This window comes from Neolamprologus brichardi, chromosome 1 (genome assembly GCF_056152115.1).
Source record: "Neolamprologus brichardi isolate AB-2024 chromosome 1, ASM5615211v1, whole genome shotgun sequence".
NCBI classification, from domain to species: domain Eukaryota; kingdom Metazoa; phylum Chordata; class Actinopteri; order Cichliformes; family Cichlidae; genus Neolamprologus; species Neolamprologus brichardi.
The window spans coordinates 14,045,632-14,061,711 of record NC_142104.1 but is presented as its reverse complement, the minus strand read 5'-3'; the positions used below and the strand labels follow the sequence as shown (position 1 = coordinate 14,061,711).

At 40.0% G+C, this 16,080-nt stretch overlaps 1 protein-coding gene across 7 annotated transcripts in view; it reads right to left on the bottom strand.

The window, feature by feature from the left end:
- The window catches only part of esrrga (estrogen-related receptor gamma a), a 156,839-nt gene that overhangs the window by 36,197 nt on the left and 104,562 nt on the right, over positions 1-16,080 (bottom strand). For all 7 annotated transcript variants that reach the window (XM_035910948.2, XM_087834026.1, XM_087833853.1 and 4 more), the window contains 2 exons: positions 13,295-13,719; positions 7,375-7,491 (listed from right to left, as the gene is read on the bottom strand). In XM_035910948.2, the coding sequence (XP_035766841.2) occupies positions 7,375-7,491; positions 13,295-13,719 (542 nt within the window). The remainder of the gene's footprint in view (positions 1-7,374; positions 7,492-13,294; positions 13,720-16,080) is intronic.

Sequence of the window (16,080 nt, the reverse complement as noted above, 5' to 3'; positions counted from 1 at the left end):
GGATTGATTTCAGATGATCAATGTCATGATAAGAGAATGAAAGAAGGAAAAGAAGTGAGAGGTATGGAACAAAGTGAAGAGAGGAGTAGGTAGACAAATAAAATATCTGGATTTTGGTTGAGAAAGAGAAAGAGGCATCACAAAAAAATAAAATAGAGGAATGCTGAAAAAGTCAAGACACAAGGAAACTGGACGAAGACAGTATAGAATGATAGAAGTGGTAGTAATTTTAAAGCTGTAAAAAAGCTGAACACCTTCTCCCTGACTCTGACCTATTGTGTGTTGCAGTGTTGATGAAATGACATCCAAGATTGTCCCTACGTAGGATTAAGAACTGCTCAGTGAATTGACTGGGAAAGACAACAGACCTGTATAGATCTAGTGTGTGTTTTATAGTGTGATACATATGATCAAGTATTAAGAACTGGTTAAAGCCTATGCCCTACAGTCAAGTAATGTTTATAATCAGGGCTAGTAGTGTCCTAAAGACTGAAAAGTCTAAAGGAAATGTGAAAAAAAAAGAAGATTATCACATTTTTTTATTATCACTATAAACCTATAGGGAAAATCTGAAATGTGTTCAATACAATTGGGTTACAAAGTTACAAAGTAATGTAATTGATGTTCCAATGCTTCAACATCAGAAAATCAGAAAATCAGGTTATGCTGCTCACATAAAAAAACAAAACAAAAAAATGTAAGAAATAAAAATAAAGAAGCGAAATGGACGTGATGAAAATTGGGAGAAAAGTGTGTGCGGTGATGTTTGTTTCGACCAGAACAGATCAGAAGAGCATTGCCCAAGGCAGTGGGCAGGTGGCTGTCACTGGTGTGTGAATCTGTGAGCGTGCGTGAGCTCGAGTGAGATCCTTAAAACGTGGCTTTATTTTTGCTTTTTAAGGCTGTGTTCACATCTTCTGTCACTAATATTCCTCTTACATAAATAAGTATCTTTGACTGTTGGATAATAAAATGAACAATCACAATCTCAGTCCTTAATTTTTTGTTCATTGAATGTGTTTCTGGATGCAGTTTCTCTCCTGTACGTGAGGAGTGTGACCGAGTGAGAGCACAAAGGTTGTCGGTGAGCATGTGGAGCTGCTGAGTGATTTTGGGACATTTGGAATGTGTCTTTTTTACAAATTTTCTTTACACGCCGTCCTTGAACGTAGGAAAAATTTATCTTCAGTGATTTGTTCCACTGTTATTTTTGCCTTCAACACAAATTACTGTCTCTGGTGTCATCCCTAATGAACTGCTGGAAAAAGAGCTGACCCACTTTGGAAAGTTCGCTAGTGGCTTTAGAACAGTTTGTTTCCACTGCAAAGACGTCAGACTACAGCGCATTCAGTCTCTTCTGAGACAGGTGTTCATCTACCTGAATGCCTCTTTTCCAGACTCTGGAGGTATCTTTCAAAGTCAATTATTAAAATGCCAGTTTATGAAAGCTTTGCCAGTATGAAATGTTATGTATACATAACAACATACATATACAACTGCTTTTTCAATGAAATCTTTGGCAGACAGTCTGTCAAAGCTAGACTTTTTCCAGATGTTGATTGATTTATTAAATCTCTTTCAAAGATAAGGAGAGTGGTTTGTTATACTGTTGTACAGCTGAACAAACCAAAAAAAAAGGTTAAATCTGAAAAAGATAGTGACTAAATTGAGGAGGAAAAATTGAGGAAAAGTACAGCAAAAAGTCCTGATCACAGAAAGTGGTGTTCTGTTGGAAGCATTTCACTATCCTCTTTTTCTTCTTTCTGCTTGTTATGAAGGTTTTAAGAATGGGAACATTAAACATCAATGGGAGCAAGGATAGAGAAAGGTGAGCAGTAACAGCCGAGCTTAGTGGAAATAAAAACAATGATATGATCCTTTACAGGAAACACAGCGTATTAGATAATGAAGCTGAAGGAGGAATTGGTTTGAGGGGGCAGCATTTTCTTAGTTATGGCACCAATCTTAGTGTGGGCTGTAGCAGTTTTATTTTCTTCATTTTAATAAATGCTTCAATGTGTGAAGTGGAGTAGGGTAGGACCCAAGTGGTGAAAGTAACACTCGGGGATTTTACATTCAACGGATAAGACATTTTTACTCACAAATGTTTATGCTCATAACTCAACAAGAATACAGCGGAAGCTTGGAGATATGGGTAACAGGGCTTGGGATAATGGACGGAAGGCTTTAGGCAGGTTGCTGCTTTCCAGGGGACCACCATTTCTTTTGATGAACTTGAGGTTCATCTCAGGTTGATGGGCTTCCTGACAAATTTCAGAAGAAATTCTAGACTATGCTGGAAAAAGGGGCTATAAGAAGTTCTGATAGACTGTTTAGACTGAGCTGCAGTCAAGGGCAGCTCTGACATTGCTACCCAAAAAAGAGGTCTCGACTAGCTAAAGAACTGCAGATGAGATTAACTCCGATGTACAGACTGTAAAATTTGTGTTAAATGTGTTTATGTAACACACTTAAAGATTACACGTTAATCATGTCAATTAAACATTATTTCCTAAATGGATTATAATGAATAATTTGATGTTGATTTTTTGGATTTGAGAAATCCAGAAAATTAAGACATTTTTGATTTGTTTAAACTCCAGGACCAGAAAAAAGGCATTTCATAGAGTTGATCATTATTATTTATTTAGAATATTAGAGGTCTTTAGTTCTGGCAAAACTTTGACTATTTGGATCAGGCAAAAAAATGATGCCAATGAAGGGTTTGACAAAGGTCAAAGGTCTCCTCTCTTCCCCTCTCCTCAAAAAGAAAGTGTACGTGAGAGAAAGTGGACCACTTAGGCAGATCTCTCGTCACACCATCTCCATTATCGCTCCTTTCTAGCTGGGATGCAACTAGATGCCATTTGCACACACACGGACTCGCACACACTCATGCAGGACAGACGCTACAGGGCCAGATTTAGCTACAAGTTTCCCAAGGGGAACACCAGACGCCACCAGTTGTCTGGCGCTCTCCTCCTTTGTTTCCCCTCTCTTCTTGTCTCATTCCCTCTCTCCATCACCCACTCTCTGCATCCTTTATATTGTTTTTTTTCCAGCTTCTTCTACGATCCTGTTTATTCACTGACCCTTAAACTGCTCCTGGTCGTTTCATCATTTTTTAACCTTTAATAACTCGTATCTTTCAAGGAATGAGTCTTTTTTTTTTTTTTTTAAAGAAATGATCTTTATATGTTTATCAGCCAATTGTTTTCAGCACAGTGTGTATAAATGCATGCAGTGTCGAGTGATGAAATTGGACAGCAGCAGTCAAGATCACTGAGCTGTGAGGGGAGTTATGATGCACACTACACCAGCTGCATATACCCACACCAAACACACCCTCACAGACTGGGGCCTTCCACCCGATCTCCCTCATTAGGTCTTAGGGGCCGTGGGGAGCATGGCCAAAGTTGGCACAGATTGTTAATGTGTGTGTATATATGTGCATGTGTGGGGCATTATGCCAAGGTTTATATTTGCAGTCCGTGGACTTGTCCCTCTAGTAGTCCACCATCTGAATCCAGCTGGCCGTTAATGGCATTATAGAAATGGAGGCTTTGGTTTTGGATTCAACACATTCTGTCTGTTTAACCACGATTCATCAGACGTGGCATCATCAAAGCTGCTGTTGTAAGAGAGCAAATCTGTCAGTATGAGCATATGTACAGTATGCACGCCTACTGAATATTGCTGGCTCCTGGGTTGTGTGTCTCTGCCAAAGTGTTTCATGTTTAAATGTCTGATCTGTGTTTTGCTGTTCATGATCATTCTATGCATTACTGCTGATACTGAATGCATTAAGTCTGTCTTGCCTTGCCATTTGAGCACGGAGGGTAAGAACTGACAGCAACATTGTAATTACTGTTGCTTTTTTTTTTAAATTGTCATTTAAATAAAACAAAACCTTCTGGGATTGTTAAAAATCTCTTTCAACCTTCTTTCATTTTAATATGTTAATTTTTATACATTTTTTTTTTACCTGCAATCACACCCTTGTTCTCTCACTACCACTCCCCTCTCTCTAGGCAGATTTAAGTCCCGCCTCATGACCTTTTGGTCTTCAGCTGACGCATCATTATGACCTCATTAAAAATGGACAGACAGCCATTGCCAGAGGGGTAGTTCTCATAATGTAACCAGGCCATTTAATTGCCTTGCTCCAGAAATTAGCTGCTACATATTGGTGGGTGGGTGCCCTGTATTTGTTCCTTCCTTCAGTTTATCCCCTGCTCGCTTACTCCTCGCCTCCTCTTGTCCTCACAGCGGTGGCTGAGAAAATCCAATATTTTACACGGACAAGTGGGAGTGTATTCACATGATCAGGTGTGTGTTTAAGAGAACATGTAAAGAAAGAACTCAACTCGGAGTTGGTTTACTGACCCTCTGGCCCCTATTCTCCCCTTCTTTCTCAGTCTCCGACAAACACACGCACTTCCTTGCTGCCTCACTTGCTCTTCATCTCACCCTCTCTGTCTCCCAGGGCGACAAAGCTAATTTGAGGCTGATCTTGCCCTTAGGGGTAAACTACAGTATCCACACACACAGAAAGACACACACTACTCCATGTTTTCCTGCCCACTCCACCCTTACCACTTTATCTTCACCTTTCTACCGTGAGCTAGCCCCTGACAACCATAGTTAGCCCTGATACTAACTGATCTAGCCACTTACCATTTATATCTATGCAATTTTGCAGTAACATTGCTTACAGCCAGAAGGGCAGTATGATATATGGTAGGCAATGCTCCTAAATTAGTGTTTTTTGTATATAAAATAGATCCATTGTCCGATTTATTAAGATGTTTACCTGGGTAGATCAATTATCTTAATTAATTTTGATGCTCTGAAATGCTGAGAAGACTTACTAGACCTAAATATGTGCATCATTTAGAAAACTCTTTAATGAACTCACCTTTTTTGGAAGGAAAACAAGAAATAACATAAAGGTTGAAAGATTCACAAGGTTTCACAAAGTAAAAAACTTTTCTTTTATAGTTTAGCAATAGGAAAGCACAACTTTTTTCCTGATATTGCATGGTTAATATTTTAAGTCTTTAAAGTCCTTTCAGTAAATTTTTCCAGACAAAGTATGGCTCATGATGCGTTAAATATCTTGACCAAATTCAAGGGGAAAAAAATGGAAAGTGGAAAATTTGAGAAAATCAGCAAGATTTACTAGTTCTTTAAAAATGACAATAATTTGTATATTTTAACAGAACACCTCCAGCAGAATAAAACTAAGGTGAAGGAAAATGTTCAGTTCTTTTATATAGCTGTTGATCATTTCAAATTTCCCAAGGGTTCAAAAGGAATTAAAACATGGAAATAGGGGGAAATGGATGTATCAATTTTCCAAATGACCTTTATTCATATGTAGAGCGAGAAACCCTTGTATTAAATTCACACATTGCACAACAAATGGGGTGGCTGTGGTCTGTCATGTTGATGTATAGATATGTGGGCCGATGTGTGTGTGCATGATATATGTGTGTAGAGTACGGAGGCAGAGGCAACAAAAGGCAGCTATTTGTTTCCCTGCTTGGGACAGAAAAACACCGATACAATATCCCTGGGCTACATATAGCACATTCCTTTACAATAAAATAAGTGGTTATCTACGAGACTTAAGAGCACATCAGCGCATCTGGTTTTGTTTTCCCTAGATTCCAACTTTTACACAAACTATAGATGAAAAAAAATTACTTAAAACTGTTGTATTAATAGCAAAATGTTAATATAAATAAATTGCCTTGTGCCACTTTTTTTAGACAAGGGAAATGTGGTTTCTTTGTAAAGCAGGAGGATGCAGCCTCAGCTGTGTAAACTGCGAGACTGGTGAAACTGCCAATACTACATGCTATTACACGTGTGTGTGCGTGTTTGTGGCCACATACACATACTCGAGACAAAACAGGAGATGAGACATAGGTTCTGCCTACGTCAGATCAACTGGGAAAACAAACGCTACGACAGCAGCTTGTTGGGAGTGTGTGTGTTTGTGTGTCTCCTTCTGTGAGTGTGTGCGAGTGGAAGAAAGAGAGCGGCAGAGTCGAGCGCTTCTACACTAAAAAGAAACTTCTGGATAATTCTGAAGCTCACAGTGAAAAGTTTCCTAAATTTCACACTTCCTTTGGGGTGTTTATACAATAATGACAAGGTTCTTGTCTTTCAAGATTTCATTATGTGTACAGCTATATTTTTATACTTTTTAAAATCTCCAGTACGTCAAGATATAAATTAATTCAAAAAAAATGTGTATAGAAAGCTCAATGTGCTGTCACGTTTTTGTTTTCTTTCTATAACAGTTTACCTCAGACTGTAACGGTTTCACATTATGATGTCTGAACTGATAAAAAGCAGCGGGTATGGTCCCGACAAGATGCACAAAAACATGAAGGACAATGGCTATAAGACATTAAAAAAAAGCATCAGAAAGAGTACAGTAATAATGAACGGGAGAATAGTAGGGCTAGATGAAGACAGAAATGGATGGAGGAAGGGCTGGCAGGCGTCGGCACAGGCATGCTCCCTGACCACTGTAGGGAAGGGGGCGTAGGCCAGGTCTCCCATCAATTACAACCTTGACCCTCCTCTCTTCTACTCTTTCTCTCTCACACGCTTTCTGCTTCATTCAACCATCCTCCCCCTGCCTCTCATCCTCCCTTGGTCCCTCTCCTCTGCTCCTATAAATCAATCTCTCTCCCCACTCCACCCCTTCCTCGATCTCCTCCCCTCGGTTTCTCGCACCTTCCCCCTTCCTCTATCCCTCTTTCTCTCTCCCAGTCTTTCTCTTTAACACTCGCCACTCCTCTCTCTCCTTTCATCGTTGGAAGTGCAGTGGGAGTAAAAAGGTCAGAGGTGGGCAGACAAGAGGGAGAGAAAGAGGCAAAAGGCAACATGGGAGTGTGAAAATGAGAGAGTGAGTGTATTTAATCAAAGTGGTGTGGGGGCAGATAATACCGCTTGTGTTTTTTTTACCTTTCAACACCACTGAACAACTGCTGAGCGTCGCAGTTAACCTGAAATTTGTATCTTTATTTGAGCAAACCAAAATTAAAAGCCATGTACACAGTGTTGGTTAATGGGTCTGCGTGTGTACATGCCCTTATACATTTCTGAGTGTAACTTGTGAATTTAGATGTTAAAACTAAACACACACACACACACACACACACACACACACACACACACACACACACTATCATGTAGAAGTTACATGTAGCGTTGTTCAACACGTTCATACAAATGAGTAAGCTAATACAACGTTATGTGAAAATTTGCTTAAGATGCAGAATACCTAATTGACGTTAAAATGCTACATGTAGCGCATTTAGCCGAAAAATATAAAGAAGAGACCTTTTCCCTTACCCTCCCTCAGCATGCCAACAGTCAGACACTTCATGAAGCGGCAGGCCTGGCACGACTTGCGTCTCCTCTTGGTGATCTCGCACTCATTGGTGGCTGGACAGCTGTACTCAATGTTGCCTGCGGCACGTAGACATGTTGGAGAAAGATAGACAAAAAGGTTTCATTTCAGATAGACACATCAGCACAAACACAGAGCACACAGACACATGTATGCAATACAATAAATCATAAAGTGATGAATATGGACAGAACCTCAGAGCAAAAATGCCCCCAGTTTTGGCATTCTTGAAGGGTTTGTGTGGACTTTGCATATTCTCTTCATGTCGATTTTCATTTATCCATAGGTTTGGATGGGAATGTAGGTGGTTGTCTGCCTCTCTGTTCTAGCCTTATGACTGGCAACCTATCCTGGTTGTACCCTGCATCTTGCCCTGTAGCACCTGGGATATGCTCCAGCATCCCTTTGACCCTTGCTGGATAAGCAGTTAAGAAAATAGATGGATGGATGGATTGAGCTACCTCTGTCTTGACCTTTGACAGACCTGCAGTATTTTGACCTGAAAGTGTACTGATATATGTAGGCTGTGTCAGATAAAAGTGGCATATAAGCAGTTGACAGGAAGAATATATCACCATGTTCTGCACAGACTTGAAAGAAGGCTGTCATATGTGTGCAGTGTTATAGAGAGCACCAAGTGATTTCATTACTGAAAAATAAGGTTTAGAGTGGCTTTTAGATGGGCGAGGAGACAAATGTTTACCAGTGTTTATTAAACTGTCCTAAATTTTGCCCATTTTTAAAATGTTTTTTCAATTAATTATTCAAAATGTTTGTTTTATTTTACTACAAAATTGGTTGCCAGGAACACCACCTGTATTGTTGTTTAAAAAACACAGAAGTGTATCTGTGTATGCACTAACAGAGGTGATGTGTCTACGTTACATGAGACCATAAAGCCAACTAAGATTGCGTGACTTAGCAGCAGGACAGGCGGTGACACTTGGATGCAGTGTTGAAAGCAAGATTATTAACCTAAGTCTATTAACTTCACAACCGAGGCCAACCGAAACATCACTCTGAGTGAGTCTAATAGCACTTCTGTGGGTACTTTACTCTTTCTCATACGTACGGTATTATAGTAGTATATTGTTCTATCTTTTATTTTTTTATACCTTTTATATCTTTTTCATTTTACTAAAATATACTGTACGTCTAAACGAGACATTTTAACATCTTTTTTGGCTCCTGTGGCCATTTTCCTCTCATTTTTTTCCTTCTCACTTGTTAGTCTTCTTATTTGCAGGTCCATTTCTGCTCATTTCCTCCACTTAATTATTTACTTACTCCCAGTTCAGAAGAAAACATAGTTATGGATTTGTTGGAACAGCTTGAATTGTTACAGATTGCCCAACCTGTTTCTATGTTCAGGTTTATTTATCAGTATTAAGACCTGCATTCGGATGTGAAAAGAAAAATATCCCTTTCTCTTTCACCAATGCCCACCTGATAACTACAGTATTCCAGCAAGCCAATACATCTCCCACTGAAACAGAGTAAACAGTGATTACTATTGACTGCTGCTGTGGAGAGGATGTTTTCTCATTACTGGCCTGATTAAGGGGCTAGTTAGCTTGGGAAAACGCTAAATGCACAAACACTTCTTAATGGGTAACAAGACACCCATTAATTGGCCTTGTTAGTTAAAGTAAAGGCTAAACATGCTAAATGCTGAGGGAACCTTTACAGTCTAATGGACACTATATGTGGGACTAGTTAGCTTATACACGAGCTTTACATGCTGATGATACATGAGGAGTAGAATAATTCAGCAATTAAGAAGGACACTAAGGCTAAATGTGCTAATGAAACAGAATCTGAATGCATTAATGGGCCTTGCCATTTCAAGAAAACTAGCAAGGGCTGCTAAATTGTTAACTGCAGCAAAGAGCCACTTATACAGCTGGCAGCATTAAGAATAAATATTTAAAACCCTCACTGTGATGAAAAATGTTAACAGCTACACATGCTGATTGCTACTGTGAAGGTAAGTGTTAACAGGCAATAACAAAAACCCATATAATTTATTGATTAAAGTGACAGCCAAGACAGAAACATCTGTGAGACTTCAGATTACAGTACCTGACTGCAACAATACCTAGAAAAAAAAATCTGTGGATTTTAGTAATACACATATTTATGCAAAATGTAGTTTACATCAGTCTAATTCATACACATTCAAATGTGTCTGTTACATCTCATGTGATAAATAAACATGCACTGTATCCTGAATCCCTTTGCACGCTCAGACACATATGCATCAGAGTAGGTGTATAGGGCAGGAATTACATTTGAAAGGTTTATAACAGAATTTCACTCCTCTCTGTGCACGTGTGCCTTTATCTCTCTCTTTATGTATCTTACAGTGCACAGGAGTAAGCTTAGATCAGAGAAGGTCTTGGAGGCTCCTGTGTAAAAAAGGTGAGTTTGTATGTGTGTGTTTATGTGAATGACGGGGTATATACGAGGGCCTTAAATCCCCTGCAATCTCTTTTGAGATGTTGGTATGTCCACCCTGCTGCATGACAATTGATCACTATTGTACCGATCATGTAATGTGAATGTTACTGTGTGTTTTGGCTTGCCATCCCCTATGCTGTATCTCTTTTGCCTCTCCTAGCCTGATACCTATAACCTCCATTTCTCATATACCTTTTGCCTTGGCACTTTGGCTTTTTATAGAATAAGGAACAGAAAATATGGGTAGAAGGCAGAGCAGAGTTGAAAAATGGATAAGGGTTCTCAGTCAAATTTGAATTCACCACAATGCAACTCCTGCACAAAGTATGGATTTTGTAATATTCATTTAAAAAAAGAAAACACAAATATGTATTTATGCCTCCTGAACTATTGAGAAATGTGTCTACTACTGAATAAACATCTTTAAGTCAATATGGGTAATACTTAATACTACCCTAACGATTTCTCTTTAGTCTCCCACCTGACATTTTTACTGCACATTTTGACTGCTCTTTGTGTGAACATCACTATCCCCTTTTTCATCTTGCTCTTTCGTGCTCTCCACCGCCTTTCTTTTTCCACTCTTGTTGGCTCTCTCTTTCCATTTCATTGCCCTATACCTCCCTTTTCCATACTTTGCCCTCCTCTTCACTCCCCTTTATCCCCCTCTCTCAATAAGGGAGTGATAGATGCAGGTTGTCAGGTGTCGCTGGACTGACGCCACAGAAACAGCAGCTGCCAGAGCCACTTCCTCCACGCTGCGACACACACATGCACAAACGTGCCAGCACGCACATACCCCTAATTCCTTCCTACATCCATGTGCCCAGTCCACCCTCCCCTTTCCTCCTTTTCTCTCATTCCTTGTCTCAACTTATTCTTTATCTGTACCTCTTCTCTCCGCTCTTCTCCTTTCCTCTCCCACCCCATGCTCTCCTCCCTGTCCAGCTGGAGGTGTTTTTTTGGTGATTACCTGCGGTTTTATTGGCTAATGGGTTGAAACATACCAATATGTCTGCTGCTGCCCATCTGAGGCTGGCCCTGCTTTCCTGCCAGGACGCACACACTAACACACAACCATGCATAGGAATATGTGCACAGACGTGCACATAAACTTGCATTTGGATGAACAGAAGCCCACACGCAGAAGCAGAACATCCACAGTATCTGAGGATGAGTTGCTGTGTGTGGTAGCCAAAGATAATATCATGACCCAATTGGTCCACTGGATCCAAGAAAGCTCAGTTTGCAACAAATCATTAACAGTAGTGCTATAGCACAATAATAAGGTAAAATATTACATTACCATTACAATTTTAAAAAGTAAAATAATAATTAAAGTAGTTAGTTATTCAACCTTTAAGGTTTGAACAAGAAGTGTTGTTAAATATGTATAATTGAGCATGTTTTAAATATGGCTTTCCATATTTTCCCCCAAGAACAACTCTACCCACAGATTCTAATTTTCACTTTTTTATAATGTGTAACAATCTGCAACAGGAAAATGGTGTGTTGCAAATATATAAAAAACACAAAAACAATGAAACTAGAAGAGAAAGGGACATGTCATTGCTTTCAAGCTATTTAATGTCACACTAAAATGAGGTTTTCCAGTCAAAACAGCATCATTATCTATATGTTATCTGGGATATTGTACTTAATCTGTAGCTGCGTTCTATCCTAACCTTTAACAAACCAATAAATGAAATGAGTTCATCAACTATTTGACACCACCGCAGTGACAGATGAATTAAGGGTGAAACCTATCCACATAAATATTCCATGGCTATATGCGTGTTGATGTCTTTGTTTGACTGAGCTTCTGTGAGTTTAGGTGTGTGTATGTATGTCTCTGCCTTTGTCGTCACACGCGTGTGCTCTAATCTATTTGTCAGGGCTGCACCGTGTCCTGATCTCATCCTATAATAAACACATACAGGTCATTTCCAGGTAGTGGTGACCATCTTGTGAATGTCGGACTTCCACCCCCTCACATCTTCCTGTCTCTCTCTGTCTCTGGGGCTTTACTAGGAAAGCTGCTTATCAGAGGCAAAAGAAAGCAGCGACAGATAGGTGGATGGATGGAAAGGCAGATAGATGAATCCTGTCTGATATGACTGACTGACTGACTGACTCAATGGATCGATGATGGCTGGCTGACTAGTAGTGTGCTTATTGCAGTAGCAGACTGACTGACAAGTGGGCTGTCCTGCTGACAGATGGGGCCTGTTAGTTATTTTTAAAAAACTTGAGCAAATCATGAAGGATTATAACACTAACACAAAGGTTTTCAAAAGTTTACCGCCTGCTATTTATCTATCTATCTATCATCAAATTTCTACTGTGAAATTAAAAAAACAAAACAAAACACAACACAAAGATCATCAATCAAGTTGTTAATCGTCCTGTACAGTATACTGTGCTTCATTCCTGGCACTCCTCTCATCATGTGGATTATTCTCTATCCTTTCTCTCTTCAACCCCTGAACTCTTGATCTTTAGACATGACTCGTGACCCGACTCTGATGCTACGTTATCGCACAGACAACAAGCTTATGGCTAAACCGCTTCCTGTGATGTATAAGCAGCTAGATCTGGGAATGCAAACACTGCTCCAAAATTATTCTGTTCGTGAAGAAAAGGTCAAGGTTGAGGTTAAAAAGTGGGTGTAGATTTTGGGGGTTGGTTTATGTACCTAGATAGATGTATAAATGTGAATGTGTGTGATGGGAAGAATGGGTGAAGGGGAAAGAGGAAATAGGCTATGTGGGTGTCCTGGTGGCTCACTTAGCAGAGGAGGAGGGAGACGTGTACCTTATAAAAAATCTGGGTTTACATCTGGCCTGAGGCTTTCATCATATGTCCTGAATTTAGTTCAGGTGTGTGTGCATGTCTGAGTGTGTGTGTAATTCGATTAGTCTGTTCCTTTTATTAAAAATAGTATAAATATTCACTTTACGTTTATCAAGGTTTTAGGTACTTTTAGGTGAAAGCTTTTTTAAGGATACCATTTAGGTCAATATCGAGAGCATCATGCTTACCTCAAACATATGACCTTGCTGTCTCTGCAGCCAACCTACTAACGTCTTTACATTTTTAAGAAGTTTCCTTATCTTTGATTAATATATATTATTTATATTATTTACTGCTGTCTTTAAGATACTGTCAAATGGATTTACAAAAACAAGCAAACAAGCAGCTATTCTAGTCTAATCTTAAACAATACACAACCACAGATTTTGATGAAAAAACTGGTGGAAGAACTAAACCACTAATAAAAATATTAAAACAAAACCAAGAGTTTTGAACTAAATAGTGGAGCTTAAACAGCAAGACGTAGAGTGAAATGTAGACAAGCGAAACAGAGACAACTGTAGATACAAAGTTAAAATAGAAGCCAACCTTGGATGGTGCGTTTGAAGAAGGCCTTGCAGGCCTCGCAGGATGCCACTCCATAGTGGTAACCTGACGCAATGTCCCCGCACACGAGACACAACCTCTTGGGCATGGAATTCAACATGTACTCGCACTTAATTTGTGAATCTTCCCCAATGGTTGATGAACAGTCCTCATAACGCTTTGATCCAGGGCCACCAGCAGGTCCTAGGGGCCCTGCGTTGGAGCCATAAAGGCTTGGGGAGTCTAAGCCATTGGGGTGACCGTTCATCGTGGACGAATATGAGCCTGAGGCGTCGCTGGAGCCACCAGGGGAGTGATGGTTTAGACTATCAGTCAGGGAGGCAGGACTAGACGGCTCAGTCTTTATATAAGAGGACGGACAACTGGACTCAAGGTGGCGCTCCTTACTGGACATTCTGCAGAGAAGCCTGAGAGAGTGAGACAGAACAAGAGGGGAAAAAACATTACAGGAAAATGTAAATATGAAGTAAGATAATCATGAGTGTGGAAAGTTAGAGGCACTGCATAGGGGAAGGGAGAAATGTAAAGTCATATTCAGCAATATTTAATGACACAAATATATTGTGGTTCATTGGGGAAAACCACATTCATGAGAGTAGCGGAGCGGCATCTAGAGTACCACAAACACATCCCCATCCACGGGGCCAAGATCATCCGTCACCCTCCAGTCAATAGCAGCGTGTTCTACATGAAGGTAATCAGTAAGCAGCTCCTCTGCTGCTCAGTCATCCCAAAGACAGCACATACACAAAGAGACATACATTGTCATATTCAAGCACAGCTTACAGTCTAAAAAGTTCCTAAAAGCTGCGCGATGCAAAACAATAAATGTATGCATATTTTGTATGTATTAAATAAAACTCACTAATCAGAGCCAGACTATCACTGTAGTACTATTCTTATATTCTCCTTCCCTTTCGTATCTCCCTCCTTCCTTTCCTGCTTTTCCTTCTTCCACTCCCTAAGGAGGCTGGTGTCTTGTTAATGGCAGTTGTAATTAACGGCTATCTTCTCTCTGTCCATATCTCTCCATCCTTCCCTTTGTCTACCTTACTATCTATCTGCCTCTCTCCCTATCACTTTCTATTCACTCCCATCTCTGACTGTCTCTCTTTCTCTGTCTCTGCCCACTCTTTCTCTTCCTCTACGCATTACTACTCTCTGTCTCTCTAACCCTGCCCTCCCTCCCTTCTCTCTCCCCTTTCATTGTTAAAGGCAGAAAGCACAAAAGGGGTTTTTAATTAAGGCAGGATGCTGCTAAACGAGGGGCTTCTAAAGTCCAGTCGGCCTGTAAAAGATCCCCGTTCTACAGGGACCCATAAAACACAGACAGTGCCTGGTTGGAGAATGGGGAGCTGTTCAGGTGGGGGAATGAAGAATGGATATAGACAGGAAAACAGAAAGGCAGACAGCTAATGCAAAAGACAGACAGAATGGGGAAAAAAAGAGTAGTTGCAGGACTGCAATGACTGATGATTGTCTACTGACAAACAACACCTTTTCTTTTAATTTGCATCTCAGCTTTAAAATGACTGATATGCAGAAAGAAGGCCTGCAAAAAACCTGCAAACGCATTGTAATGTAGGAAACACTCTTTTCCTCTGAAATTTTCCCGTTCAAATGTGAATTGACATTTATGATATAGAATGCTTTGGCCCTTTTCACCTTTTTCATCATATATTAAACCCTTGCTGGAGGTTCTTTTAATTCAGTGACTCCATTTATCGTGGGTTTGCGGTATTCACCAGTGTCTATAAATCCATTTATCTGATGCTAAGTTGGGCCTTCAGTTTGGAATGAGGCTGACATTGTGAGAAAGGTTTGGACACAAATCAAGGAAGAGAAAATTAGGGATAGAAAGAGAGTCTATGGAGACATATAGAAGGAAAGGCAGAAGCATAGACAGTATCAGGTGGTACAGAAAAAAGTGTAAATGGAAAGGAAAGAGATCGCAAGAGGATGTCTGTGTCCTGTGTCTATGGGATGAAAAACAGTGGTGACAGAAAAAGAGAGTAGAACCATTTAAGTAGATGATGTGATGGTGATGATTTAATCTCTCCTTTCTCACTCTTTATGCTCTTTTGTGGCCCCTCCTTTTGACCGTCAATCCCTCTGAGTACCATTAAGCGAAAGAGTTTAAGTGCCAAAAGATCTCAGGCGCTTTTTTCCTTCTCTCTCAAATTCTCATCTATCTATCTTTCCGTTCTCCATTCCAGTTTCTTCTCCCCCTTTTCCCTCTATCTGGTCTTTTTTTTTCCTCAGTGCTCTCTCGCGCTCTCTAACTGTGCTTATAAATGAAAAATAATGGCAGTCGAAGGGGGAGGAATAAAAAAGAATAAAAAAAGAAGACACGCATGCAGAGGAGAGGAGAAGAGGAAAGAAGATTAAGAAATCACAGCCAGTGCGCTGTGCCGAGCGAGAGGTTGAATGCATTTATGTATGTATGTTATCAGTATAATTATGGTGCTATGTAGCGATGGCTCAGTGCTGAAAGAGCAGTCTTATTGTGCTTGTCTGCTCTTCAGATGAGTGTGAAGAGAGAGAAGGGGTTGGGTCTCTTTTTAATCAATTCTTTAGGTTTTTAGGTGTTTAAAGAAATGTAAATAAAGTGGAAACAGCTCGAATGTGTTTGCTGTTCTTTGCCTTTATTCAGACAGGGCTTAAAGATGTAAGCAGTGTTTTATGAGATGATAACAGTAAAACACAAGGAAGCAAAGTAATCACATTTTGGTATTAACGGTTCTTCTCAGTTCCGTTAAAAAATACGG